This window comes from Serinus canaria, chromosome 5 (assembly GCF_022539315.1).
Source record: "Serinus canaria isolate serCan28SL12 chromosome 5, serCan2020, whole genome shotgun sequence".
Lineage (NCBI taxonomy): Eukaryota > Metazoa > Chordata > Aves > Passeriformes > Fringillidae > Serinus > Serinus canaria.
Window position 1 is genome coordinate 31,216,513 of NC_066319.1, and position 26,894 is coordinate 31,243,406.

Here is a 26,894-nt window from a genome sequence, read left to right on the forward strand (position 1 = left end):
CTTAAGAAAGATATTTTGAACAAATGCTCATGACTCAGAACAAATGCTCATTACTCCTTTTAAGCAGCTCTTTTGAATTATCAAATTATAAAATCATAGAATGGTTAGGGTTGGAAGGGGCCTTAAAGATCATCTAGTTCCAGCTCCACTGTTAGGGCCAGGGACACCTCCCACCAGTCCAGGTAGCGAAATATCTCATTCAAATGGCCTTATCACTTTTGCAGTTGTTTGCTGAAGTAATTGGCAATACTGAATAAGGCATGTTTCAAAGCATTTCTATTTTTCTGTGTGTGTTTATTCAGTGGGTAATTTCCTGTTGTCATGCTTTTCATAGAACTACAAAATAGCAATCTGCTGACTCAAAACTTTGTAGGGATTAAGATTTGGGTTTGGTTTTGGTTTTTTTCTTGATCCTTTTTTCTGATTGAGTTAGGAGTACTAGACGTTGGTGAGGATTCAGTCTGATTATAAGATTTAAAAACAAACCTTATGACCAGGATAAACTCTTCTTACATTATGTCAGTGAAGAACTACTTCTTCATTCTACCACGAAACAACATTTAGAGGATGATGTGAGTAGACATCATATTAGAAGAAATAAATCCAAAGTACTTTGAAGCCCTCTTATTCCCTTTGAAGTTTCATAATGACAGTCCAATCATGTTTGTCACGGCTACATAGATGCTTCATAGGAAATAAGATGGTGTTAAGACAATTTTGCATTAATTAAAGCAACTTGTATTGGAACTTGTTAGAATTTCCCTGCACATGCCATTAGGTTAGGGAAGTTATATTGATCTTATGTCAGGGAAGTTACATTGTCTGTATAGACTGCCATTAAATGAACTTTTGAGCAGTCTGGTCTGAGACACCTTTCTCCCTCACAATTCAATTGCAAGCATTTCCTATTTCCCTCCTGTCCTAGTTTCACCCAGGACCCTAATGTTATTTGATACCACCTTATATCATTGTTAGGGGTGGGGAGAAAGGGACTCTGGCTTCCAGTCAAAAAGGCATGGCAGGAAAGGGTAAGCCATGCTCTATTGTTCCTTGTCTCAGGGTCCAGGGTGAGCATTTTTGCATTTGAATCACCCTCAGTCTTGTATTCTTTTGTTACTAATATTGTTGCCATTACTGTTCATTTTCTTATCTCATTGCTGTTTCCAGTAAACTGTTCATATCTCAACCTGTGATCTTCATTTTTGACATCTCCAATTCGCAACTCCATCCTACTTCAGCAGGAAGTGAGAGGGAAAGGAGGAACAGAGGAAAGAGGAGTGTGTCATTTGGGGGAGTCTTGGTGGGGGCACTGAACTGGGGAGTCCCATTCCAAAATCTCACTCAAAGTGGGCTCTTCCACCGGACTCTGGTGGTGGTGCAGAGTTTTGTAGAAACTCTTAGGTACTTGGAGGCCACTTGTGTTATTTCCTGCCTGCTGGGAAACCAGGCAAGCAGACAAATGGTATTTGCCTGTCCCATAAAAATCTCATGTTTTTCCCTTCTTCCTAATGAAACAAATAAGTAAACAACTTCTTAGACTTGTAGAAAAAGAAAATCCTAGCACTCATCTCTTCCTATGTAACTTCTTGAACACAGTTGACAATACTGATTATACAGATACATGGTTCACATTTTGAAGATCATCTCAATTTGTAACAAAGAGGATTAGAGATGTACTTATTTGGGAATTCAGTGGGTTTTAAAGAAATCAGCTGAAGCTAAACTGTCCATTCAATATCCTTAGCACTTCAGTATTGTAACTCAGCCTTCTCTGTAGAAACCATAGTCCCAAATGGGCTCACAGAAATTACAGGTATGTTGCCTGGAGACTGTGTTTGTCCTAAAAAGTCAGGAAAAATAATAAAGCTGAGCAGTTGGGCCTATAAATACTCATGGACTTGTTCATATTCACATACCAAAAGCCTATGAATACTAGAATATCCTGCTGATTTACATACTTGGTTTTTATAATTGTTAAGGGTAGATTCAAGCAGTCCTATTTTACACATTTTTTTTACAAGATTGGCTTTCAGGGCCAAAATTCTAGAAAATGCACTGCTTTAAAAATTAGCCCAAAATATTGAATATATCTTGTTTTGTTTCAAGTTATTTTATGTTTAAATTTAAAACTCATGAAGTACAATAACTGTTGAAAAGATTGTGCTTTTTGTATAACTTAATCAGGATAAGTAGCTTTTCTGTATTGCATTACTTTTTTCCCTATATATGTAAATTTTGGTATCTTTCAACTTTCTGAGTTTTGGATACTTTTTAATTTAAAAATTGCTATTCAACAGAACATGACTAAAACTTGTGGTGCCATATAAGTCCTATGAGAAGCTCCTAAAGTTCTCTGTGTATTTTGTACAGTTTTTGCTCTAGCAGATGGTGATGTCTAAAAGGGTATAGGCATTTGTCCACTGTTTCACAGTGCATGGTACTCTGTTGCTTCACACAGTAGATGTTTGTGATTCTATAACAAATTCCATGTCTGATGCTCTACTTAAAGTCTTTGTTCACATTGTGTGCATCTTCCTTATTCAACCATTGTGAACTGTTTGGGGTTGCAGCTTCAGTTTTTCCATTGTGCTTCAACAAAAATTCTTTCATCTGTTCACATACTATGTTTGATGAAATTACAGGACACGGAGTTATTTCCTCCTTGCATTTGGTAGTTAGTTAAAACACAATTTTATTTCCTTCTTGCAGGCCATTACTTGGGTAGATGTTAATTGCAGGCTTTAACTGGAGTATTTCAAATGTTGTAGTACCTAATGGTAAAGGAAATAATGTATTTTCCTGATGGACTGGTATCGTTTTAGTCAATGTTATCTTTATATGATCCATATTGACAACATACTTTAAAATCCTGAAGCAGACTGATAGCAAACATGACAGTTAGGGAAGGAAGGTTATCCTGTTTGCACTGGTTCTGTCTCGGCAATGTTCAATGCTAAAGTAATTTTTTTTAAATCAAATCAAATTTTTTTAAAATAAAACATTAATTAGATTTACTTCTTCCTGCAGTTGCACACAAGAAGAACCAAATATAGCATGACTGGAAGTTAAGATGCTTTCTAATACTGACTGTAGCAATGGGTGACAGAACAGGATCATGACAATTATGTAGTTTGTCACTTCAAAAATTGTGGTTTATTTTTTTCTTAAGCACCTTATAAGAACATACAGTTGAACAAGGAAATGTGAAATACATATGTTACTATTAAAAACCATTTAGCAAGCTACTCATTAGGAAAAAAGTAAGACAAAAAACAGTATTAAAATAAAAGTTTATGTTAAAAACTAATGAGATAACAAGTTCATATCTAGAATAAAACAATAGGATTGAAGTGGAAAAGTAAGACTTGAGAATTTGCAGCTGATACAAAGTTAGTAGAAGTAGGGTAGACCTGAATGCAAATTTAGCATTCTTTCATCAAAATGCTATCTGCTGGCTATGGCAAAACATGCAAGTAAATGGAAATTTAAGTTTCACAGTAAGTAGATTTTTTTTTTTTACAATGAATAATCGATTTATTTTTCCAACAACAACGTAGAAAAAGGAAATTTTGCATTTGCATGTTACTGTATATATTTAGTCATCACTGAGGTCTCTATACAGCTTCCTGTGTACTTTGCCAACTCTCAGATCACTTTCAAAAAATGTTTTAGTGAAACGTTTTACAATGACATGATATTATGTTGCTAGCTGTCAGCAAATGTAACAAATATTTGTTTAAGGCTTGTTAATGTATTTCTACTTCATCTCACTATCTTAGAAAAAATCATCAGTTTTATGAAAGTTTGCTTTAGCGGGTTTTAATTATTGATTGCAGGTAGCATCAGGTTGCAAAAGTAAAGAATATGTTCAAGTGGGCAACAGCTTACATGATCTGTTGCATTTTTCTTGTGATGGCATACTCTCAAAACAAAGGAAAAAGTAGAAAATTAGAAGTAGTAAATGAAAACTGAGACTACAAGCTGTTTGGAGTGGAATCTGCAGTGTGATTGTTTACTTTTTTGCTTGAATGCCGTTTGTAAAGGAGTGACTTTTTAAATTATTTTCTCAGAAACGAAACCCTAATTTTCATGTGGTAATTTTTTAGGATTGGCACACTTAACACTTGCAATCTGATTTTTATCTGATTTGTCTCAAAAGTTCTTAAGAGTAATATCTGCTTGAGGGGAAGCTAAATTTATGCCCTACAGCCACTGTCTTCTTGCAGGCAGATTGGAGACCAGGCAAATACAACAGGATATTTGTGCAATCAGCCTTCTGTTGTGTGTCATAATAAAAGAATTTAAAGCTTCAGCAAATTGACATTGAGGTGTTTAAGTGTGTCCAGGGCAGCAAAGCTGATGAAGGATCTGAATGTAAGTCCTATGAGAAGCAGCCAGTGGAGCTGGGCTTGTTCAGTCTGGGGAAAAGAAGGCTCAGGGGAGACCTGCTGCTCATTACCTGCAAGGAGGTAGTGGCCAAGGGTTGGTTTCTTCTCCCAGACAGCTAATGATAGGATAAGGGGAAATGGCCTCAAGTTGCACCAGGGGAGGTTCAGTTTGGGTATTAGGAAAGAGTGGTTAAGCACTGAAACAGGTCACCATCCGTGGAAGTATTAAAAAAATAAGTAGATGTGGCACATCTTGATATTGTTTGGATGTGGTCCTGGGCAACCAGGTCTGAGAGGGGTGGGGGTGCAGACCAGATGGCCTCCAGAGGTCCCTTCTAGCCTCAGCCATTCTGTGGTTTGTGATTAGTTTGTGTCATCTGGAAGGTCCCCAAGGTAGGGCAGCACCAGGAAGGGGGAAGTGCTGCACTTCAGCTGCAGCCTTGTTTCTGGGCAGGCTCTCAGAGCTGCTCTCAGGTGTTCGTGTGTCAGCTAACACAGCCGAGGGAGTTACAGTGGGTATGTGAGAGTCAGGCTGGCTACAGAGCCCTATCAGATTTCTTCAACTCTGGCATTGTTAATTTTTAACCTAGACAAATCACTCAGTGATACGTTGGTATTTCTGGATTTTATGTGTACTCTATGTGGATTATTTTTTGAGTGAAATGGCATTTAAGAATTCAATCGTTTATAAAGCCTGATTTATATTTTATTCCCCATTTAGTTCTTTCTGTTAAAATGTCATTATTATTTACTTTGCTGGTTTGATTTTTACCACTCTAAGCAGCATCCCAACAGTACTGCATAATCAAGCTTCATTATTCTGTTGCCAGTATGTTAAGGAACTGATTTTGGGAATTACATTAATGAAATTATTTTTTCTAGTCAAATTCTTCTGCATTTTAATGATTCTGATTACCAGATTAGGCATATACAGGTTATTTTCTTAAAATCCCATCTGTGTACAATTGTACTAAATAAAGGTGACCTCACAGAAGACAGAAAAGGAATGGTCATGAGTTACTTTATTTTATGCAGGACAATATAATTGTGATGTGATTTTCATTAAAATATCTTATACAGAAAAATAAACATTTGCTTGAGAATTAAAGTACTTTGCTGGGTGTCAGCCTCTATCCAACAGATAGTTTCTTCCAGTTAAAAATAATAAAATTAGGAGCTTGTGCTGTTGAATGTCAGTTTATATCATAGACAATCTATTAAATCTGTTACAGTATATCAGTTTATGATGCACTTGCTTTTATGCAGTAGCAGTGTTTTAGGAAATTAGTTTCTATTATTAATTCTTATAGCTTAGTACTTTCTAAGCATATTTTTAAGGAATAACTAAATGGTAAAAGAATTGCTACTCTCTGTCTTACATCTGCTTTAGAACAAAGCTTAAAACAATCTCTAGAACTTGTTTCAGAGCTTTCACCTAGAAGCAATGAAAAACAGGTGCCAACAATGACATATACTTAATGGTTAAAAAAATTTTAAATTCCTGTGCTGTGTTAGATTTCATTCATAGGGGTTCTTCCATCATTCTCTAATTGTACAAACATTTGTGCCAAGATTAAAAAAAAAAGGCAACAGAAGGTTGGGAATGGGTAGACATGGTGAAAAATCTGCTTCTGGTGCTAGTGCAGGTCTGTGTCATCGTGGGTGAATTATGACTCTCTTACCCAAATCTCAAAGAATTTTAATCATTGAGCAATTCCACATAGAAAGTAGATCTTTTGTTAAGATAGATCTGTATCCTTCTGTTAGCTAAACTAAGAACTGATTGTTGGGAGCATTTTCAAAGCCTGTTATTTGCTTCAGTTATCATGTGACCTTAAAGAGCTAACCTTCAAGTTAGGACATTCATAAGGTTCATGCCCTGCAAACTGAGTGCTTAAGGCAGCTGAGGTGCCAGAAGGGTCACAACCTTTTCTGGGGACCTGAGGCAACTGTTTTATATCCTGTTTAGGTGAATGGATATGCAGAGCCTGTATCCATAGGGAATATCAACCGGTCAAAGGAATTAATCAATAGGATTAATAGTCTATAACTATTAATCAAACTAATTAATAGTTATAGACCTAACCAGTTGTGATTCCAGCAGAGCAGTCAGGCAATTTTCTTATGCCTGAAAGCTCTAAGTAGAGACCTGTTAGAGGGCAAGGAAAAGTTTAGATAGATGCTATAGCTAGCTGGAATCACCAAGGTTTTTATTTTATGCTGTATAAAATATTGATCCCTTTTCCTTTTGATTTTTTATATCAGTTATAATCAGTTATGCTTGATTATAACTTCACCTGTGCTTGGAAAAAATCCATGTCTACATGACATGGAAGCTTTACATTAAAAGCTTCCATGTCATGTAGAATTCATGGTGATGATCAAGTTACCTTTTCTTTCCTCTTTCCTTCATGTGCTCTGATGAGAAAAAGGAAAAAAAAAGAGAGCAGATAAGCACTGGAATATTTTATTTATCTGGTACTTTGGTCATACTTGGATACTTTAATGCTATTTTGTTAATTTTCTGTTGAATGGATCATGCAGACTTCTTAGTCTTAGAGACCATTGACAATAAAATTAAAATTCTTTGGCCTATTTTCAAACCTTGATTAAGTTAGGATTTAGTTGAGGAGGCAGAAGCCAAGCCAGAAAACTGGAAACACGCTTTTGGATAAATTTTGATTTGAAAGCAGATGGAGGTGGGACTTTGGTCATCTAACAACAAACTCCAGTCAGGTGTTTAGGAGGGCTGTAGCTTCTGGACCAGTGTCTTACAATAGACTCTCTTAAGATCTCTTAAAGCCTTACACCAGTGTTTTGAAGGGGTATCTGTTTCTTCCTCTGGCCAAATGCAGTCATGGTACAGATTAAGGGGAACCATAGTATCAGTGGTCCTAGAGGTGTGTTTGGTAAATCTATGCCATCACTAAAACTGTGTGATCAATCCTCATTTTTTCACTGCTGATTTAAATTTCTTTGGCTTTCAGTTTCATGCTTTCAGCCTTTGGATTTTGTTGTATTCTTGCTAAGTGGCAGAACTATTCCTGTATCTCATTCACAGTATTATTGTGTACTTAAACTCTGTAATTATTCTTTGTATGATAGAATTAAGAGAAAGAATTCTTTGTATCTTGCTGTTTTCTACCTTCTGAGGTCTTCATTTGTAATTGTGATTGCTATTTTATCCAGTTTGACTGTGTATAGTGATTGTATGTTTGTCCATTTAAATCACTGTACTTGATGCATGTTGTTTGAGAATTCAGGTGAGTGTGTGTGTATGCATGCATGTGCTCGTCATAATATCCTATCAGTTCCACATTTATTTGCAAAATTAAGCAAAACTATAGTTTCCGTTTGTTATTTCAGTCTGTCATATCTTTTCCCCCATTTTCCCTTCTCAGCATGGAAGACCTCTGCTTTATCCTCTTCTCTCAGAAACACCATGGAAAATCTGGTCATGTGGTCTTAGAAAAAAAATGCTAATTACTGTGTTCAGATTTTCTTTTCCATCACCACCACAAAAGGTCATTTATTTGAGAGTCTACACCTGCATTCTGGACCTGGTGAAATATTCTATGCTGAAGATGGCACATTGTTTTCTGACTCTAAGGGAATGTACTTTCTTTATTTCTACAGAGTACCAAGCTGCTATTCTGCATTTAAAGAGGGAACACAAAGAAGAAATTGAAACATTAAAGGTATAGTTTTGTAATTATTTATTTCGCTGTCTAGTGCTTTTTACAGATTTTTACAGGTGCAAACATAAACTTTCTATCAAATGGTAAGAATTTAATTCTTTCTTTCTTTCATTGTTTTCAGTTGACTGCCAACTCAGCTAAAATTAATTTTGTTAAAATCTATACTTGTAAACAATACAGAATACCCAGAGTGCAGTCAGGGCTTTACCCAGAAACCACTAGTTTCTGGGAGTTGGTGCTGAATCTAAGAGACTGAAGTTGCAGTGAATGTAGCAGTCTTGAAAGATGCACAACAATCACTGGGTAGGGAGGGCATATGACTGTACTGTATTGTATTTTCCCGTCTTATTGTTATCACCAAAACTTGAAGTTTTGTTCCTTTTTTTTTGATGTCACTTGATTTCATTTTTTGTCATGTAGTGTGTCTACTAATTAAGATTACAACATGTATTGCACCAAGTCAATTACTTGTGAATCTGAGCCTTCTTTTATGGCATAACAATCTCACTTAACTCTTGAAGGGTAATTAATGTATATAATTCAACTGAATCATCCACATGAAAGTAATGTCTAAAAAGGGTAATTCTGTTGCTGCATTCAAAGGATTTCTTGAATTTTTCACTTAATGTTTACAAAATACTGAGTAATACAGTTTAAAGACCTGGAACGATTTCTGTTCTGTACTGTTGCTTTCCCTGCTCTTGCCACTAGATGTCAGCTGAGTCCTTCCAAAAAAGTTCCCAAAAACGTGTGCACGTTTCATACTTCCTTCTAAACGGAGGGTCGTGACATCCTGCCCACTGTTGGTGTATCTGTTTTAGTTTTAGGTCAAAAATTATCTTGCGCATTAGGAAACTAAAATGGAATTTGCTCAATTGATAAGTCATAGCTGTCAACACCTTCACAGTGTTTGTCCAGCAGAACCAAATCTTGAGTATCTAATAACCAACTAAGTAGATGACAACAACACAAAGTAATGAAAATGGTCCTGACTTCTGTAAGAAAGGAATTTACTTGAAGGCAATATTCAGTCTGCAGTGCTTAATATTTAACCTGACACTAGAGTGCACTGTGCTTTTTTTTCCTCTGTAAGTTAAATTGATAAAATGAGTAAAAATTCAAGTATACATTCAAGTATACTTTTTCCCTAATGTCTCTGTGTTCTCTTTAGAACAAACCTACCAAATATCCCTTAATCTTTAGTATGTGGGAGTTTAAGGCTGCTTGTTGAAGATGGAAAGAAAGACCATAGCTGTCCTGTATGTAGCCTGTGCATGGGTGTTTTTCTCTGACACAGGTTGTTGGGCTTCCACCAGCTAGCTAGATCTTTTATATATTCCCAAACTGAGAATATCAGTATCTTCAGGTATTTCTGTTACATAATAGTATTTCATAATGCGTGTCATATAATATAGTGTAAGATATATGAATAGGTATTTGATAAAAATTAACTATAGCTAGCTTATAAATTATTCAGTAAATATCATATAATAAAATCCTGTTTTTACATCTCTTAAAATATCTCATGGCAAATTTTAGAAAGAAATACCTGTATAGTTGCATCCATCACAGTTATGAACATATTACTGAAACTTAAGAACTAGTGAATGGCAATGCAGTTGGTATAAAGCTGCCCGTGACGTTACGAAAGAGCGAGCTGGCCTCATTTAGGGAAGAATGTATCATGAGGTGTTCATAGTGACCTTTGTGGCCTCCATGGTAATGTTTGCATTTTTGCTTTTTTTGTGAAGGTTCTGAGAGCTGAAATGTAGAAGTGGGTAGAAAGTAATTTCCTTTTCACAGAAGAACTTCCTTGACTTTGAAAACGATTTCATATCATAAATTGAGGTTAAAGACCAGTGCCTCAAAGTGCCCCAGAAAACACTGAAAAATGAGGAAGAAAAAGGAATGTGAAAGGAAAAATCATAGCACCAGTCAAAATTATCTGATAATTTAAAGATAATTTATTTTTATTTTGTAGTGAGACCACAAAAGCATAAAAACATTTAGGGTTTTATTAAGTAGTAAAACTCTAGTTCTATTATGATAATTTCATTCTTTTACAAATCTTATTTTTTCTTGTCTAATGCTTCCTAAGTTCTTTCTTGTCTCTTTGTCTTTTCACCTTCCCATTTGTTTTCCCTTGTGGTCAGTATGCTTCCATTTATGAATGCTTCCATTGCTCTTTAATTATGACATGAGTATAACAAAAGGTGCTGCTTCTCTCTGCAACATTTTGGAATATTTAATTCAGCTGTGGGAGGCAATGGTAAATAGTGCTGAAAGCTGTTGTATGCCAGAATGCTTATCAAAATACCTCTTTATAGAAGTGAGTGATCTCAGTTTTATTTTGGCAATTTAAAATGTCTTTTACTTAGATGTCAAAGTAAAATTTAATTTCAGCTTCAAAGCATACATCACAAATTGGGTGTTTTAACACCAAATCAAAACATTTTACACTATTTTAATTTGCCTAAATCTTCTTTTTCTATAGGTAGACTCTATTATAACAAACTGGAATACTTTTGAGCAGATTAAATTGAAAGAAATCTGACCTGGATGCTGTTAAGGATTTTTATGATTCCTTTCTGGAGAAAAAGAATTTTTTTCCCCTCAGTTTTGTTTGTGCATATGTGAATTCTTGCATGGAATAGGGAAATAATGATTTTTCAAAAGTCACTATGTTTTGAAATTTGCTATTAGGATATGGGGTCCAATGATGAATAGTGTTGAAAGCTTTAATATGCCACAGTACTTATAAAATCCAAAACTTTTTAATATATGTGGATATGTGTTGACTTTTGGTAATAAGGTTTTGCTTCAGAATGAGATTATTGTTTTAACTTTTACAAGATGAAATGCATCCATAAGGTGGCTGGCTGCTTTGAGTGTTCTCTGTTGTATTTTTGTATTCCAGCATGCACATACAGAAGAAAATCTGTATCATGTATGCTTCTCTCTCTGGTGGAGCTGCAGCTCAAAGCAGCAGCCAAGGTCAGCAAGGGTTTATTAGCCAGTTGTTCCTAATGAGCTGTTCAGGCTTTTCAGCATTTCCATGTGGTGAACTGATGAAGGTCTCCCAGCTTGTGGTTAATTATTGATACTAATCTTGCCTAACTTGAAATGTTTCAGTCTTTCAGCTGCTAAATGTGTGGTTGCACCACTGAGTGTGTACTGCGTGCCTTTATGAATCTTCTTCTTGGTTACTTTGTCCTCTTGGAGGAATTCTCCCTGCTCACTGCAGAGCCTCTCTGCAATGCAAGAAAGGAATGTAAATGTAAAGACTGAAAAAAAACATTGAAGTTATGAGAAAAAAGAGACTGAACTCCTATGAAATTGTATTAAAATACCGATTTCAGAACTCCTAAGGCTGCCAGACAATAGGAGCAACATTATCTTTAAAGTTTGCATTTCTGAAAATAGTAAAATCCCAGCAGGCAAAAAAATCTTTCTGTGCTGAAAAATTTGCATAGCCATTACTAGAGGAGATGAAGTGGCAGACTAGGGAACAAAGGACAGGAGCAATAAAACAGCATCTTTCTACAGCAAACAGCACTTAATCTCTTTGGAACCACCTGACAATTTCATCTTCATTCAGAAATGAAGCTTGGAATGATCCTTCATGTTGTGTGAAGATATTCCCCAGCTAGTTAATCTTTAAAAAAATTGCACATTACAATTTCTATATTCAAATCATACTCTATAATAAAATTCTTTATGACATTTTAAGCATCCCTGCTGTGCTCTGATGCTTACAGTAAACAAAATTTTCCCATTCTTCTCCTCCAGTTGTCATATTTTTGATGCAGTGTATGCTTTTCATCCTTATTTTCCTTTAACACTACATTTACATTGTTAATATTTTCTTATCAGATGGTTTGAATATCCCGGAAGCTTCTTCTTTCATTGTGTTGTGGGTTTTTTTCAATATGGCCACTTGCCATATTGCCATTCTGTTATTTTCAATGCAATTTCACTGTCAGACTTGGATTGTTTAAACTTCATGTCAGCTGCAGAATGCTGTTAATTCCAAATGTTGATCCAAGGATTCTCCTGTTTATTTAAGAAATTACCACAGACCATATTCCCTAGATTGAAAACAGTGAAAATCTCTTTAACTCTATTTCAGCACATGGAGATGGTAGTACATAGTTAAAATGTGCATAGAGCAGGACAAATTACAACATTCAAACTTCAGCAAGACAGAGTTCCTGCTCAAATTTAGACACATTGCAAAAAATCCTGCTTAGTTAGGGCAAAAACAAAACTCTTAACTTTCCTTATAATCTGCTGCCTTTTTCATAGTTTATGAAAGTTAATTTATCCCATCACCTTGCCTTGAATAAACATGTTATATACTCAGGAGAATAAAGTAGAGCACACACTTTGAACAAGAGGACATTTTATTTTCACAGATATTTTTAAAGATCTCTGTAACATAGAAAACAATTGTATACAAGAGAAATTAATTGAAGTGTCATCATGGAATTATAAAAGTCATTAAAATTAAGTAGTACCAAAGTTACCATTTTAATTTTGAAAACATGTACCCCGTGCTTTCTTGCCAAAATTATCTGCACTTTGAAATTTACTACATCAGATATTTGTTTAAATCCAGTAGTTGTAAGGCAATTTTTTCTGAATCAAATGTGTAATATTCTGTTGTTGAAAAATTCTGGCTCCAATATTCCTGATTTTATCAGGAACAGGGACAAATTTGCCAAGGATGAGCATTTTGCCAATAAGGGAAAATCTGTCTGAAATTGGAGGTTAAAATTTTTTAAATAAAACTATTTTTTCTCATGTTCAGTAAAGACCTGATTTTAGCGGCTTTTGACTTTGTAAATCTAGTAATCACTGATTGCATCTTCTGGTGTTGAACAAACTTTCAATTGCCATTTCCACAAAGCCACCAAAGTTGTTATAAAATACCACTGGGTCAAAACTAAGTTCCACTGATTAATGGTTGACACAAGTTACTCTTGATTAGGTGGGGATCACCCTTCAGAGAATGCTTTCAAAATGAAAGTCTGTCTCCTGACTCCCTTACTGATGATTAGGCAATGAAAGAAAACCCACTGGAATGCAAAGCAGAAAACAAGAGCTGGATGTATGTATAGAGATGTGAAAGGTACAATTTCAGGTAGAAAACAGTGAGTAGACATACTGAGGCTGGCAGTCCTTATAGCATACACTGTACTAGAGGCACTACACTGGCAAGATGCAGGGCAAAAGAGGTAGCCTGGAAATTAGGACAGAAAACAGTAGGAGATAGATTGTAAAGACTTGGGTCTGGACATCACAATACAAGTTTTACTTATCTGTGGGCAATATTCTCCAGCATATGTGTCCTGGAATGAATACAGTCCATTCAGTATTTGATTTTAATTTAGTTGGTCAATAAGCAATACCCTCCCTTGCTTTATTAGTCAGGATTTGATCTGAATATAGGTCATTTCATTACAGTTTTTACTACTGTTGTAAGTTTTAACTTTAGGATGTTTAAGTATAAACTGGACTTTACAATATGTGTTAGGATAGGCATGTAATCTTATTATTCACAGACCTAAGGTTTAACAGATTTATTGGGATGCTTACATTTGCATAAATGTTCAATCACAGTTCATTTTTAACTTACTTTGCAACTATACGTTGGGTCCCAGAATCCCAGGATAGTATTTTGTAAAAGAAGGTGTATCCTTAGTGGCTTCTTGAGGAAATCTGACTAAAATGACCCATGACTCAATGTGCAGGAATTTTGCAGATTGAGCAAGTGTAGAATCTGTTTTCCCAGTTCAGCATTGTCATGCCTTTACCATACTGGTGTTGTTTCTTTCTCTGAGATTCCACACTTTGTTCTTACATACCTTTCAACTTCTGCACACGCAGAAGTCTTAAAAGCTTTCTGCTTTTTCATTATTGAATTTTTAACTTTTGTCTGGGATATCTTCCCTCATGTTCACTGAATGAAGTATTAGTTCTGTTGAAGAGAAAGTTTCTGCATAGCTGCACAGCATGGAAGCATTGATGGGAAGGGATAACATTAAGATTGTTCTGATTGCTCCCTTTTGAGTAATTGACCAAGGCTGTTTTTTCTGAGACTTTTTCATCTGCAATATTTTCTTCAAATTCTGTAATGGGAATGTCAGGAGTAGTCTGGTGCTGCATAATTAGCATGCAGTATATGTTAGTTTAAAGTAGGTGTGTCTTTTACACAAATACAGAGTCATTTCCATAATTAATGTTATACTTCTCTCTATTCGTGTAGAATCTCTTTTTGTTATTTTGATGGCAAATGAGAACACTATTTTGGTGGAGAGGCTAATAATTTCTAAAAATTCTCAAAACTTTTAGACAAAAGTTATATTAATTACGAAAAATGAAAATTGTTAGTTTGTAAAAATGTAGAGTTACTTTTTTTTTTTATTCTCATGGCACCATTTGGTTGAATAATTCCTGTTGAGAAGTTTTCATTGCTGCTCATTTTCTTCCTATAGATATGTAACTTTATCTTTGGTTGCTGTTTTCCATGTGCTTTACTAATAATGCTTTTTGCTTCAGCTTTTACTTAATTCAAGTAATTGGTTGCAACTTAGCAACATATATTTTTGCTTTCCTATATAGTTAGAAAGCTTTGTTATAATGGCTGATCTTGTAGCGTGGTTGCCAAAGAAATTAGTTCTTTATATGGTGAAGCAATGTTGACAGTAAACTCTCCTTTCCATCCTCTTCCCAAAAGAAAAGGAAGGAAAGCGAAGAAAAACAAGGTTGCATTGCAATTCTGGCAACATCAGCCACACTAATAAAATCAAATTCAATGTTGGTTTACGACTTTGAATTTATGTGACTGCACAGGATCAAAGGATTTGTATCCCACTGGACTGCAAGGTCTATAGTTCATGGCAAAAAACCTCATCAAAAAGAACATTTTAGTAGTAGGGCTTTTCATTTTAATCAGCCACAGTAATAAAAAAGCTGTTAGGTGTCCAAAAACATTCTCCCAAGATCAGAGACAACTTGCTCTCTACTACAATCAGTTTTCTTATTGGATCCATGCCTCAGTAGTTTTTGTCACTGAAACTTCATCTTCGACTTGTTTTCAGCCATTTTTTGCATTGTTTTCACATTTTACATGCCAGATGCAAAATATGCCACATCATCATGTAATTTCCCTGGCAATTGAGAAATACTGTAACTTATCTCAAGTAAATTATCATCAAAACAAATGATTCCTATAGAATTTTGATTATCAGTCTATATTTCTACATATTGTATTTTAAAGTATTTTATTAGCAATGTTCAGGATATTTTTTCTTCGTTGCATATAATCTTCTGAACACCACCACAGAGAACAGGTATTAGTATTTTTGTGTGCATAGTAACTGAGGCTGTCCTAAGACTATGGTAACAGCTGCAAGTGAGAAGCAGAGTAAGCTAGTAACTGTAAAGTTTGTGATAGGAAAGGAATCTTTGGATTTTGCATGTTAACTGGTCTTGGTCCTAGTTCAACAAAAGTTTGAAATTAATTTTTAGCTTATGGTGTGGTTTCATACTTTGATTAGCTACACATCAGAGAAATTGCATGCAGTGTATCATTTACATTTATTGGCATGTTGCATGCTGAGTCACCTCATTCCATTCTGCAGAATTTAAATGTTTAGCAGAGTTTAACAATATTTAGAGATTTTTCCAATCAAATTGTCCACAAAATTTGGTTTTCCTAGAAATTTATATGTTGGTCTCAATTTAGCTGGGTACCCGTTTTTTATATATTATGTAGGATTTATTTTTCCTGGCATAAGCTATCTTACATTTAGGAGGAATCAACAGTCACTTTCTATAAGGATTGCTAGCTTTTGAATGGCATGACAGGTAGCTGCTTTTGGCAAATTCTAGTGGGTGTGGTATTCCATTGTCTGGGAATTCTTTGCTGCCTGAGATACATGCAGGCTTAAAGTGGTTTTTGCCAGTGAATATTTTCATGGGTTTATTGTTTTTAAAAGCATTCATTCAAATGAGAAACTTTAGTATTGGTGGGAATTTTATAGGTTAGCTACTGAACATTCTAAATCTACATAAAATGTTAAATTATCTATTGTTAATATTTACTTATTAATAACCTGAATTTACCCCTTTAAGCATACATTGTTAATAGTTGGCTGTATTAAGTATTAGTTAATCTAGTTGTTTAAAGTTTTTTATCATTTGTTTCAAGAAATTACGTTGTTGAGCAAACGTGCCTGTGGTAAGAAGTTAGTGAATCCAAGGCATTAACAATTTTCTGTTTGATATAAATCAAGAAGAATTTAGATTCTGGTGAGATTTCTCTGTAGGCACAGAGATTCCACAGTAGAGTACATCACTTTCCAGGTGGTGGAGTGGACATAACAGGATCTTGATGTTCATTGTATTCCAAGCATACATGGAGTGTGCTGTGTAATACAATGAACATCATTAGAGACATTTTTCCATGTATTCGGATTCATAATGTTTGCAGGATCTTGAAAGGTTACCTAGAAATGTCAGGGGCACATCAAGGGCACTATCTGATTATTTCATTAGAAGCTATGGAGGAGTTATTTACCCTTTTTAATTGGGTTGATCTGAGTAAAGTCATATGTATGTAGGACAGCTGTAGAAAAAGAACTGGAGGTGAGCTGTTGTGAGCTATGTGTTGGATAACAAAGTTCTCCAAGTGATTTAATTTGAGTAATCTTAAATTGTTAGATGGTGGTTCTTAACCAAGAAAGGAGTGAAGGAAGGATGTGTATATGTGCAGGAAACAATACCTAGATTAATGTTACTTGACAGAAAAATTTACAGAGCAAACACAAGGTAATAAAGACGAGGAGCACAAACTTTATGGCAACCTGTGAAGAGCATAGAAAAGAGCCCTGAACATTAAGAGATAATGGAAGGTCCACAGAGAGCAGCAAGAGAAGATGATGGAGCTTAAAAGAATATAGGACTTTCTGCAGCCCATAATGAAAGGGGCAGTTTATATCTTGTACAGAATTGTCTCTTAAAATACATAGTCCTGGTCAGAAAATATCTAGAGGGTCCTTGTCTCATAGATCTGCTTTGCATGGCTGTTCATATTTTTTGGAGAGTGATAAAAACGGAAGTGTGTTTGTTACCTTATACTTGGAGGAAGCTTGTCACTGGTGAGAAAGAATCAGAATCCCAGTCATAGAATATGCTGTGTTGTAGGGACCCATGAGGATCATCAGATTCAGCTCCTGGCCCTGCCTAGCACACCCAAGGATCATTCCACGTGCCTGATTCAATTCCTGTTCCCACTGTATTCTACTGCCAGCCTTTGGCCAGTTTGTACATGTTGAGTCTAGTGGATCTATAAGAACAATGAGTAGGAAATAGCCGGGGGTTTTGTTTGCTTGTTGTCCCAACTACTTTTGCTACATTTCCCCTATAAAGCTACGTATTTATTATTTTTAAATTGGAAAGAGAATTGGACTCTCTAGGCATTGGCTACATTAATATTTAGAGATCTGGGATTGTTTGAGAGTGTTTAGTCATTACTTTTTCATTGTGAGGTGAAGGAACAATTCTTACTGTGTGCCCTTGACAGTGATGATATACCATATGTAACTGTTATGTTTCCTGAGGTATTTGTAAGAGAGGAATTTTGATTTTTATGTAAACTGGCATGGGTTTAATTTTTTTTCCCCTGTGGAGAAATCCTTTGCTAAATCTCTGATTGTTGTTAAAATTTAAAACAAATGTATGTTTTTTCAAGGACACAGATTCAACAAAAAAGAGCTTCTTTTCTTTTGTAAACACAATAGAAGAATAAAAAAGTGTGAACTCTTCCAAAAACTGAAGATTAAATTACTTAGAATGAACAAAACCAAGTTAGAGGCTCTCTCTGAAATATTTGCCTTTTCTCTCTTTTCTGTGCACACTACTTTGATGGCCAAAATACTATAAAGAAAAAAGCTGTAAAGTGTATAAAAAACCTTCTAATTGGCAACTCAGTAGTTCTTGTCTTTTTTTCCCTTTTTTTTTCTTTGTATTTTTTTAATAACCTCCTTTTTGAAAATATCCACATCTCCTAACTATATTCCTGGATACTTTGTGTCTTCTTTGTTTCCACTTCTTATTTTCATGGCTTGGCATAAGTAACTAATTAGACATAACAATCACTGTATAAAAGTCAGCAAAGGGAATGAAATCAAGCTCACTTTCTCCCTAATATGTTGTTTTTCCACCCTAATTAGAGTAAAAACTTGTAAAAGTGTGTGTTTCTCAGTTAAAGAAGAGGTCTGTCTCTGATATACCTAGCACAGCTTTGTTCATTAAATGTGTCATTTTTACACAGTCACTTTTCAGAGTAGAATTACACTGTAAACACTCGTGAAAAGGTATTAGGCATTGACAGTGAGCATGAACTTGCTAGTTTCAAAGCAAAAGTTCTGCATATTGCTTGCTCTGAACAGTGTTTTATAGAACATTTTTTATGATTTACTGTTAAAATTCTCAGGATTTTTAAACATTTATGGTGCAAATAAGTCTGGTCTAATAAGTTAGCAACTGTTTTTTGAATGTAAATGCCTGTAGAAATTTATACTTTCCTTGTGCTCATACATACAAATTGTTCTACAGCTTTTCATATCAGAGCAGTTCTGCATCGTGGTTAAAAGTTTTGTTCACATAAAATCATATTATATAAAACAGTGAAACAACAACAAATATACTTCAGTTGATTGCATTTAATTGACTGTAATTTACTATATTGACCCTATGAAATGAGGCTGTAATCCTTCTCTCACGTATCAGAGCACAGAGAAAAGCTGTCACATTGGTATTCAGATTTGTCCATGTCAATCCACATTATCATTTCAAAGATATTTAGACAACCTGTTGGTTACATGAATGAGAGGATTTAGTCTTTTGCTTTTGTGATTAATTTATGATTTATCATCTGATACTGTAATGATTAATAACAGTATTGTACATGGATTCAATGTTTGGAATTTTTCTTCCTTGAGCATATGCTTCATCATTTCCTGGGTCCCATGGGACCAAGGCTGAGTTGTTGGCATTGTCAGAAAATATAATTTGCCTTTTTTCTCTGTATTGTTTCAAGTCACTTAGCAGATGCCAAAAGGAGGTCACTGGAGACATACACCAGAGGGGTGGGTGTAAAGGGAGAAAACGGGAAGACACTAGAAAACCAATCCAAGCACTCCTGTTATTTTCCAGGTTACAGTGTATTAGTATTTTTGGATATTTACATAATTCTCTTACATGTATTTTAGTAAAGAGGGGTCTTTATTTTTTTTTAGGGATGGCTTTTATTTTACCTATTAACAGAAGTAATTTTTTTGGCAGAGGGTAACACAGGCCTTCTAAGCTTAAATCTAAATGTCTGTGTCCAAGGGATCTGAGAGTCAGCTGTGATCACTTGCTTGGTGAATTTGTTTTACCCAAGGAAAATGGATCATGTCCATTTCAATGGCAGGTACCAGACAAATCTCGACAAATTAAAGGAACTGATTTGTAAGTACAACTGCACTGTGAGGCTTGAAAAGCAAAATAGGCAAGAACATTCTTTAGTCAGAATCAGAGGTGCAAAAAAGCCTGCATTCCAAGCAAGAGCAGATTTGGAAGCAAAAGACATTTTATCAAGAAGGATGGACAGAACTGCCTGTTTATTCAGCCTCTTCAAAATGGGTATTGGGTGGAAGCAGAGAGCCGTGGAAGAAAGGAAGAAGAGGTACATTAGCCAGGAGGGCTAGTTTTAGGATTAGAATAGAAAAGGGCATTTGACAATACTCAAGCTGAATCACATCTTGCAAAGGAAATTTAAGGGTTCACTGAAAGTATTTTTCAGCAGTGGAAACAAAAAGAAACTAAGGAAACAAGGGGAGCATTATCCAGTAAGGGTGAGGTGGAGACAAAAGGCATTGTTGATTTAACCTAGAAAATTAAGACCAAATGAGCTGCCCCAAATTTCAATAGCAGTGGTCATGAACACAGGGACAGAATTTCTCTTGAACTGAAAAAACACACAGCTTTTAGTACTGAATAAAGCACAAAAATTACTTTTTTTGCATACGACAATTCTTTTTATCCTAATACAGGGTTGACTCAATCAGTCTGTGATGTGCTGTCCTTTGCAGATCCTTTTCCTTTAGAATTGCATACCACTGATCAATCCCTTCTGTGCCTGTGTACACTGCAGCCCTCTTTCTTGAATTGCAGCATGTATTTTCAGACTGTCTCCTTGTCTGATAAAATTATTGTGAATTCTGAATTTTAACAGTGTACTTTAGCTTAATAGCATATTATTTGCCTATTTAATATTGACAATTAATGCAAGAAAGATTGTACCAAAGCAAGACAACTTTTTTCAGTAGCGCATTGCTGTCTAGATTATGCTTATGATACTCAAGAGATACTTTCAAATTGATGATTGAAATCTGATTTCAGCACATTAGGGCTTTTTCTTTTGAGCTAGCAGGATGAAGGAAAAATAGTAATAAGGCTTTATTGAAACATTCATGCTTCAAATATGGTATTTGTAGAAGTAACCTGGAAAAAATATGTATCTGCTGTCATGGAAATTTAGGCAGCTGAATCAATTCTGTGTGTGTGTGTGTGTGTGTGTGTTTGTACAGGAGAGGGAGTAATATGTCAGTGGCTAACTAGTGAGAGTTACTGATACAAGGGCAAGCCAGAGAACCTCAACAGACCAAGGCTTCAGGGCTTAATTTGATACTCTCTGAAAAAGCAGATTATTGCTGCCAGAAAATGAAATGGTCAGGGGAATAGAAATATGTTCCTTGCAATAGTTTGTTTGGTATTGAATGTAGCTATACAGTCTAGATTTCTGAAATGAGTGTTGCTGGGAAGCAAGCAACCAGGCTTCTATACCAGTCAGCAAAGTGGCAAATGCAGTTTTCAAATTAAAAGAAATATATCTAAAGCTTGCTGATGAACATCTCCCACATTGTTCTTTGTAGTCTTGCTTTCATTTTATACAGCATTTTTAGTAGAAATTTTCTTTGATAGTTTCAAAATCCTCTGCCCTTCTTCAGAAATTAATCATGATCATTCATGTATATAAGCTTTAGTTTCAGCTGCCTTCTAATATCTTCTGCTCCTCCACCCTTCCCTCCATCAAATACCTTGTTTCCTGCTGAAATATTTTTAAATTTCGTCTTGCCTAAAATAGTTTTGACCAAACTACTACATTTTGATGATGTTTACTCTCTATTAGATTTATCATATGACTTTAGAGCACTTTATCTCATTTTAAGAAATATATTCCAAGAAGCAGACCTTAATTAAGAATATGTATGTATTAGTTATGCATATATATAAAAATAGCGCATATTCATGTTCTTGACACTTGTTGGAAGTATTATCATTGGTATATAAGGTAATGTTACTTTGGTGAAGAAGACTTACTTTGAGATGAAAAGTAATTAAAATAAAATTGGTTTCTTACTTATTACTAAACAGAAGTATTGCTTATTTCTTTGGTACTACTAATGTTTAGTATTTTTAGGTTTAATTCTTGTTTATAGGGTTTTTTCAAGTTACAGAAAAGAATTCTAAAAACTTGCAAGTTTTATGCTTTTTCTTGCTTTTCATTCTTTCACCTCAAATATAATTTTGACTTGAAACTACCAATTTTATATTGTCAGTTAAAACTGGAGATCTGTATTTGGAAAGGCTTATAATACTAACATAGTTGCTTTTATGCCCATTTAAATGTAGTAAATAGTTTTGTTAGATACTGTGCTGCTTTTACAGTGTGTTTTTAAGGTGGCTTCAGATTTACTGCTGGGAAAATCTTTCTTGTTCAAAGTAAATTGTTCTGTGAGGGAGTTTTTGATGTCCAATAGGAGCAAAGTACAATGATAAAAAAATCCCAGTTAAATTCCTTAAGGCAAACTTACTTCATTACCTCGTTTATGGATCAGTATGCCAAGTTTAAAAAGAAAGGCAATTTCTTTGGAGCAATTCAAGTGGCTGAAAATCATGTGGTAGTTGAATTCAGCTAATAATAAAGATGAGTGCCAATAGAGTAACAGTAGGAAAAGTAAGAAAGCTAAGTAAATGTATTGTTACACATATTTGTTCTGAGTAATCTATAAAACGAACCAAAATTGGGTTGTTTCCAATGCAAATCTGTTTGATTCTCTCTGTAAGACTTCAAACTTGATTTCCCACCTATACACTTGTCACTGTAAAGCAGCATTTTTTACTCAGTGTGTTCAGATTGTTTACTTTGGATTTTATCCCACGAAATTGATTAGAGTCTAAGCTGATCATACTCCTGTAAGTATGAGTATCTTGTTTGCATATCTAGTCAAGCTTCATTTTATAATATAAAACCACAAGTATTATATTATATTTGCCACGTTGAGCTACACCTACATGACTTGGATGCACATTACTTAATGCTGTAAATTAGTAGCTCTGCCCTAATAGTCAAGTTGGAATGGTATGTAGGGAGTGCTGTGTGGCCACTTCTGACAAGTGCTGCATGGGAATTTTAAGTGTAAATTCCTGTGCCTGTAGGAATTTGGAAAAATCACAGCTCATTAGGTGTTTCTGTTAAAAGGTTGGCTTTCCTTTTGTAGAGGGAACCTAAAGAACCATGAAAAACTTGTTCAGGAGTCATTGTCATGCAAAGAATCATGGTACTATCAGCCAGCTGCCTGATAGTATCATGGCATAATAGAAAATAACTTGTAGGGACCTAATGACCTGGAATAGCAGTATTGGATTGTATTGAATTTTTTAAAGGAGATATTTCTGTGCCAAATGTTTTGTATCTTACTGACATATTGTAAGAAAAGTGGGTTTTTTTCCTTACGTGCTTAGTTATCCAGTGAAATCCTCTTGATTCTCTTCATTCTAATGTTTTTTTTCCTGAATTGTAGAATAAAATATAACTGGAAGAAATGAAATTTTGTTCTAATAGCAGAGATAAACTTGAAGAATTTATGTGTACCTCTGTGAATTTTATTGATGATAATACTTAATAGATTGAGATATTACTTTATTTAATGTTTTATCTTGAATGAATTTCAACCTCTGTTGTGTTTAATCTATTTTTTACTTCCTAACATGTTATCTCTCTGTATATGTGTATATGACATATAAATTAAATGAAATAAGCAATAAACTCATGTCATTAAATAGTATAACATTTGAAAAAGGTACTTTTTCCCATAATATACCATTAATTATTGCATTCAATTAAAAATCGGTAAGTCTGCCTAATGTACAACTTAAAAGTTGCCCAAATTGCTGTTCTGGATTTTTCCTTACAAAATATATTTTGTTAAAATGCACCCTGCTTACATTTTTTTTTAAAGATTAATAATTGTCCAATTATATACTAGCTTGCAATAAAACCATGTAGAACTGGGAAAGAGAAGTGTTTCCCACTTTAATTAAGAACATAGTTTAGATGTGAAGGTTTTTAACAGACTACAAAATAAACGCTTCAAAAAAATATTTGCACTAAGGGTGTTTTTTTTCTTGTTGCTCTGCAGTCTCAGTTTGAACTCAGGGTATTCCATATTCGTGGAGAACATGCTGTCTCAACTGCTCAGCTTGAGGAAACCATTGCACATCTGAAGAATGAACTTGATAACAAATTAAACAGAAGAAGTGATAAAGCAAAGGATATTGGTGTTTCTACTGAAGATGATAACCCACCAAAGGCATACCGAAATGTATGTATACAGACTGACAGAGAAACTTTCATAAAGCCTAGTGAAGAGGAAAACAGAGCTGTGAAAAATAACCAAATAGTACCCAAAAAGCTTAATATTTCTTCTTTGACTCATAGTATATCTGCCCAAAGTGAAAATAAGGACAATTACAATGTACAGTCATCAGAAAGTGTCTTGTCTTGTCAACCAAAACAAATGCTGCCTCCACCACCACCACCACCTCCTCCCCTTCCTGATTCTTCACTTTCTGCTGTAGTTCCTCCACCACCACCACCTTTGCCAATGGGCCCGGCTTCTCTGACATCTCAGTTTGGATCTGCTCCGCCACTGCCACCTCCACTTTCTGAAGGCTGTAGGAATTTTCAAGCACCACCGCCACCCCCACCGCTTCCAGGGCTGGGACCTCCTGTTCCTCCTCCACTGCCTGGACCTGGGTTACCTGCACCCCCTCCACCTCCTGGGCCTGGGTTCTTTTTTAATAGCACTTTATCTTCAAACCAAGGTCCTCGAAAACCTGCCATTGAACCTGGCCGTCCCATGAAGCCTTTGTACTGGACACGAATACAGTTGCAAGATAACAGGTAAAATATACTTACTTGGACTTAGAGTTGCTGCTTACAGGTCAGTGTAGAGTCATGGAATTTACGTGATTCTAGGAAAAAACCTGAATCAGTTCTAGAAGTCTGAAAAAATAAGTTGTTTTAAAATATCATATTAAAATTATATGTATTATAAATGAGGTTTTTTTGCATCATAACAAAAACATGTTTTAGTTGGGCTTTTCTCCCAATAATTCAAGCGTTGCGTGGATAACTATAGTGACAGTATTGCTAGGGTGCTTCCCAGATTTAGCACTAAAATGTAAAAGGGTAGCCTAGGGATTAGAAAGATTTTTTTTTCCTTAAAATTAAGTCTGCGTTAGCATTAGAAATGAAATGTTAAAGTTTGGTCAGGTGAGAATTTAGTTTCATTTTTGTTTTCCAGTCACTTTGTGATCCATTCTCCAGAGAACTATGTTGTGTCATCCTCTATGATTCCAGTTCTAGAAACTGGAAACAGTTAAACTGGAGCCTAACCTCTGTGCATAATTCTGTCAGAGCAGGAAGAATAAAGCATATTGCAGCTCAGCAACCTGTAGCATGAAGTGTCCATTATGGACAAGTCTCAGTACTGATGGAGACCTGTACAGCTTTAAAAAAAAAAAGATATAAAATTTTAAAAAGACTACCCACCTGACTGTGATTTAGTGCAGGGATGGAATCCCTGTTTGAGGGAGGGATGCCATCCAGAGAGACCCTGATTTGCTCGAGTAGTGGGACTGCAAGCAAGGCCAAGTGCAAGATTTTGCACCTGAGTTGGGGCAACTCCCAGTATTGGTAAAATCAGTGGAATAGAGGAGGTAGATTTAGGTAGAATATAAGGAAGAAATTCTTTACTGTGAGAGTGGTGAGGCACTGAAAGGTTTCCAAGAGGAGCTGCCGATGCCTCTTTCCTGAAGTGTTCAAGGCCAGATTGGATGGGGCGCTGCACAGGCAGGTCTAGTGGAGGTTGTCCCTGCCCATGGCAAGGGGTTGGAATAAGATGATCTTCAAGGTTCTTTCAACCCAGGTCATTCTGTGGTTCTACAACAGTATTCTTGTAGTGTATTCTATTCTATCAAATTCAAAGTTACCACAAAATATACTGTTTAATTGATTAGTTTGGAAGGGATCATTTGGTGAACAAGCGTAAATAAACAATTTTTGGCCATTTTTTTTAAATTATCCTACCGTCTTTGTTTATGCTACCTGTTTATTTAGCTGACAGGAGAAAAGCAGTTCTCCCAGTCACACCAGCATTAATAAATACCTTACTGCCACAGTTACTCAGCTGCTCTTTTTGGATTCAACTGATACTGACTTTCCTTTTTGTGTTTATTACTGTGATATAGAGCTCATTAGGAGTGATGGATCAAAAAGGATTTTTGGGGGATGCTTAAGTGACACAGACTATTTTATTTTAATGAATAGTTGTTCCTTAATTCAGGTCCCATATTAATGCAAGTAATGAAATTACATTATTATTTGGATCTTAAAGTTCAAGCCATTATTATCTGTGTTCAAAATCATGTTAGCCTAGCAGCAGTTACCAAGATGCTAAATTTAAATATTTTAATAAATTAAATTATATAACTATATATGGCTTACAGCCATAATGCATCATTATATGTGCTATACAATATATACACACAGTATATTACTTATTATTATCATATTATTATTGTTTTATTATTATATGCTGTTAATTTTTAGAAATTATTTTTATAGTTTATTTATCCTGTAACAGTGATTAATATAAATTATGTTTTTATTTAAATTGTTTAGTATTATACTAATATTTTATTTTCAGGTTTCTCTATTATATCTAAACACTTTTGAAGTAAACATCTGCAATTAAGTGAATTTAAATATGGGTTTTATTTTACTTTACGGCACTGAATTTATTTTGATAAGAAAGTACCGTTATTCTGGTGTAATAAACATTGTAAGATGTTGATATTTTATATAAAATATTTGACAGGAACAAAGAAATCACTGAAATGTCAGTTGTATAGTCTTAGTTTTTCAGAATTAAAAGGAATTAAAATTTTTCAGAAATTAAATATTTTGGAGCAGGAGTCTTGAACATTTTGGTTTTACTTTCCCAGGAGTTCTTTGGCATAATTGTTTCATAGTGAATAAACAGTTGGTCCATAAATAAACTTTATTGAAATTCTTCCCATTGAATCAATTAAATAAATTTTTTTTTCTGAGATGGTGCTGGTTCGCCAAGCTTTTGCAAGGTAAGGAATAATTGATAGCATTCTGATGAAGTGCTGGTCCCCAAATATAATGGTCCAACATTTTCATGGTCTGTATTAGAACTGGAAATTTCTTCAAGGGTTTGCTGCTCAGATTGGAAGCTGTCCAGGACTTATGGTTGCAGAGCCAGAAAGAATCCTTCATTCTTCAGTATTGCTAACACAACTGTCCTGGTTCAGGGACAAGGCCTAATATCAGGAAGAGCAAAGCTGTGGAGCTCTAAGCATGTCCTGTGACATGGAATATGCT

At 35.1% G+C, this 26,894-nt stretch overlaps 1 protein-coding gene across 3 annotated transcripts in view; it reads left to right on the plus strand.

The window, feature by feature from the left end:
- FMN1 (formin 1) overlaps positions 1-26,894 on the plus strand; it is a 164,840-nt gene that overhangs the window by 49,830 nt on the left and 88,116 nt on the right. For all 3 annotated transcript variants that reach the window (XM_050974945.1, XM_050974946.1, XM_050974947.1), the window contains 2 exons: positions 8,025-8,086; positions 23,623-24,386. In XM_050974945.1, the coding sequence (XP_050830902.1) occupies positions 8,025-8,086; positions 23,623-24,386 (826 nt within the window). The remainder of the gene's footprint in view (positions 1-8,024; positions 8,087-23,622; positions 24,387-26,894) is intronic.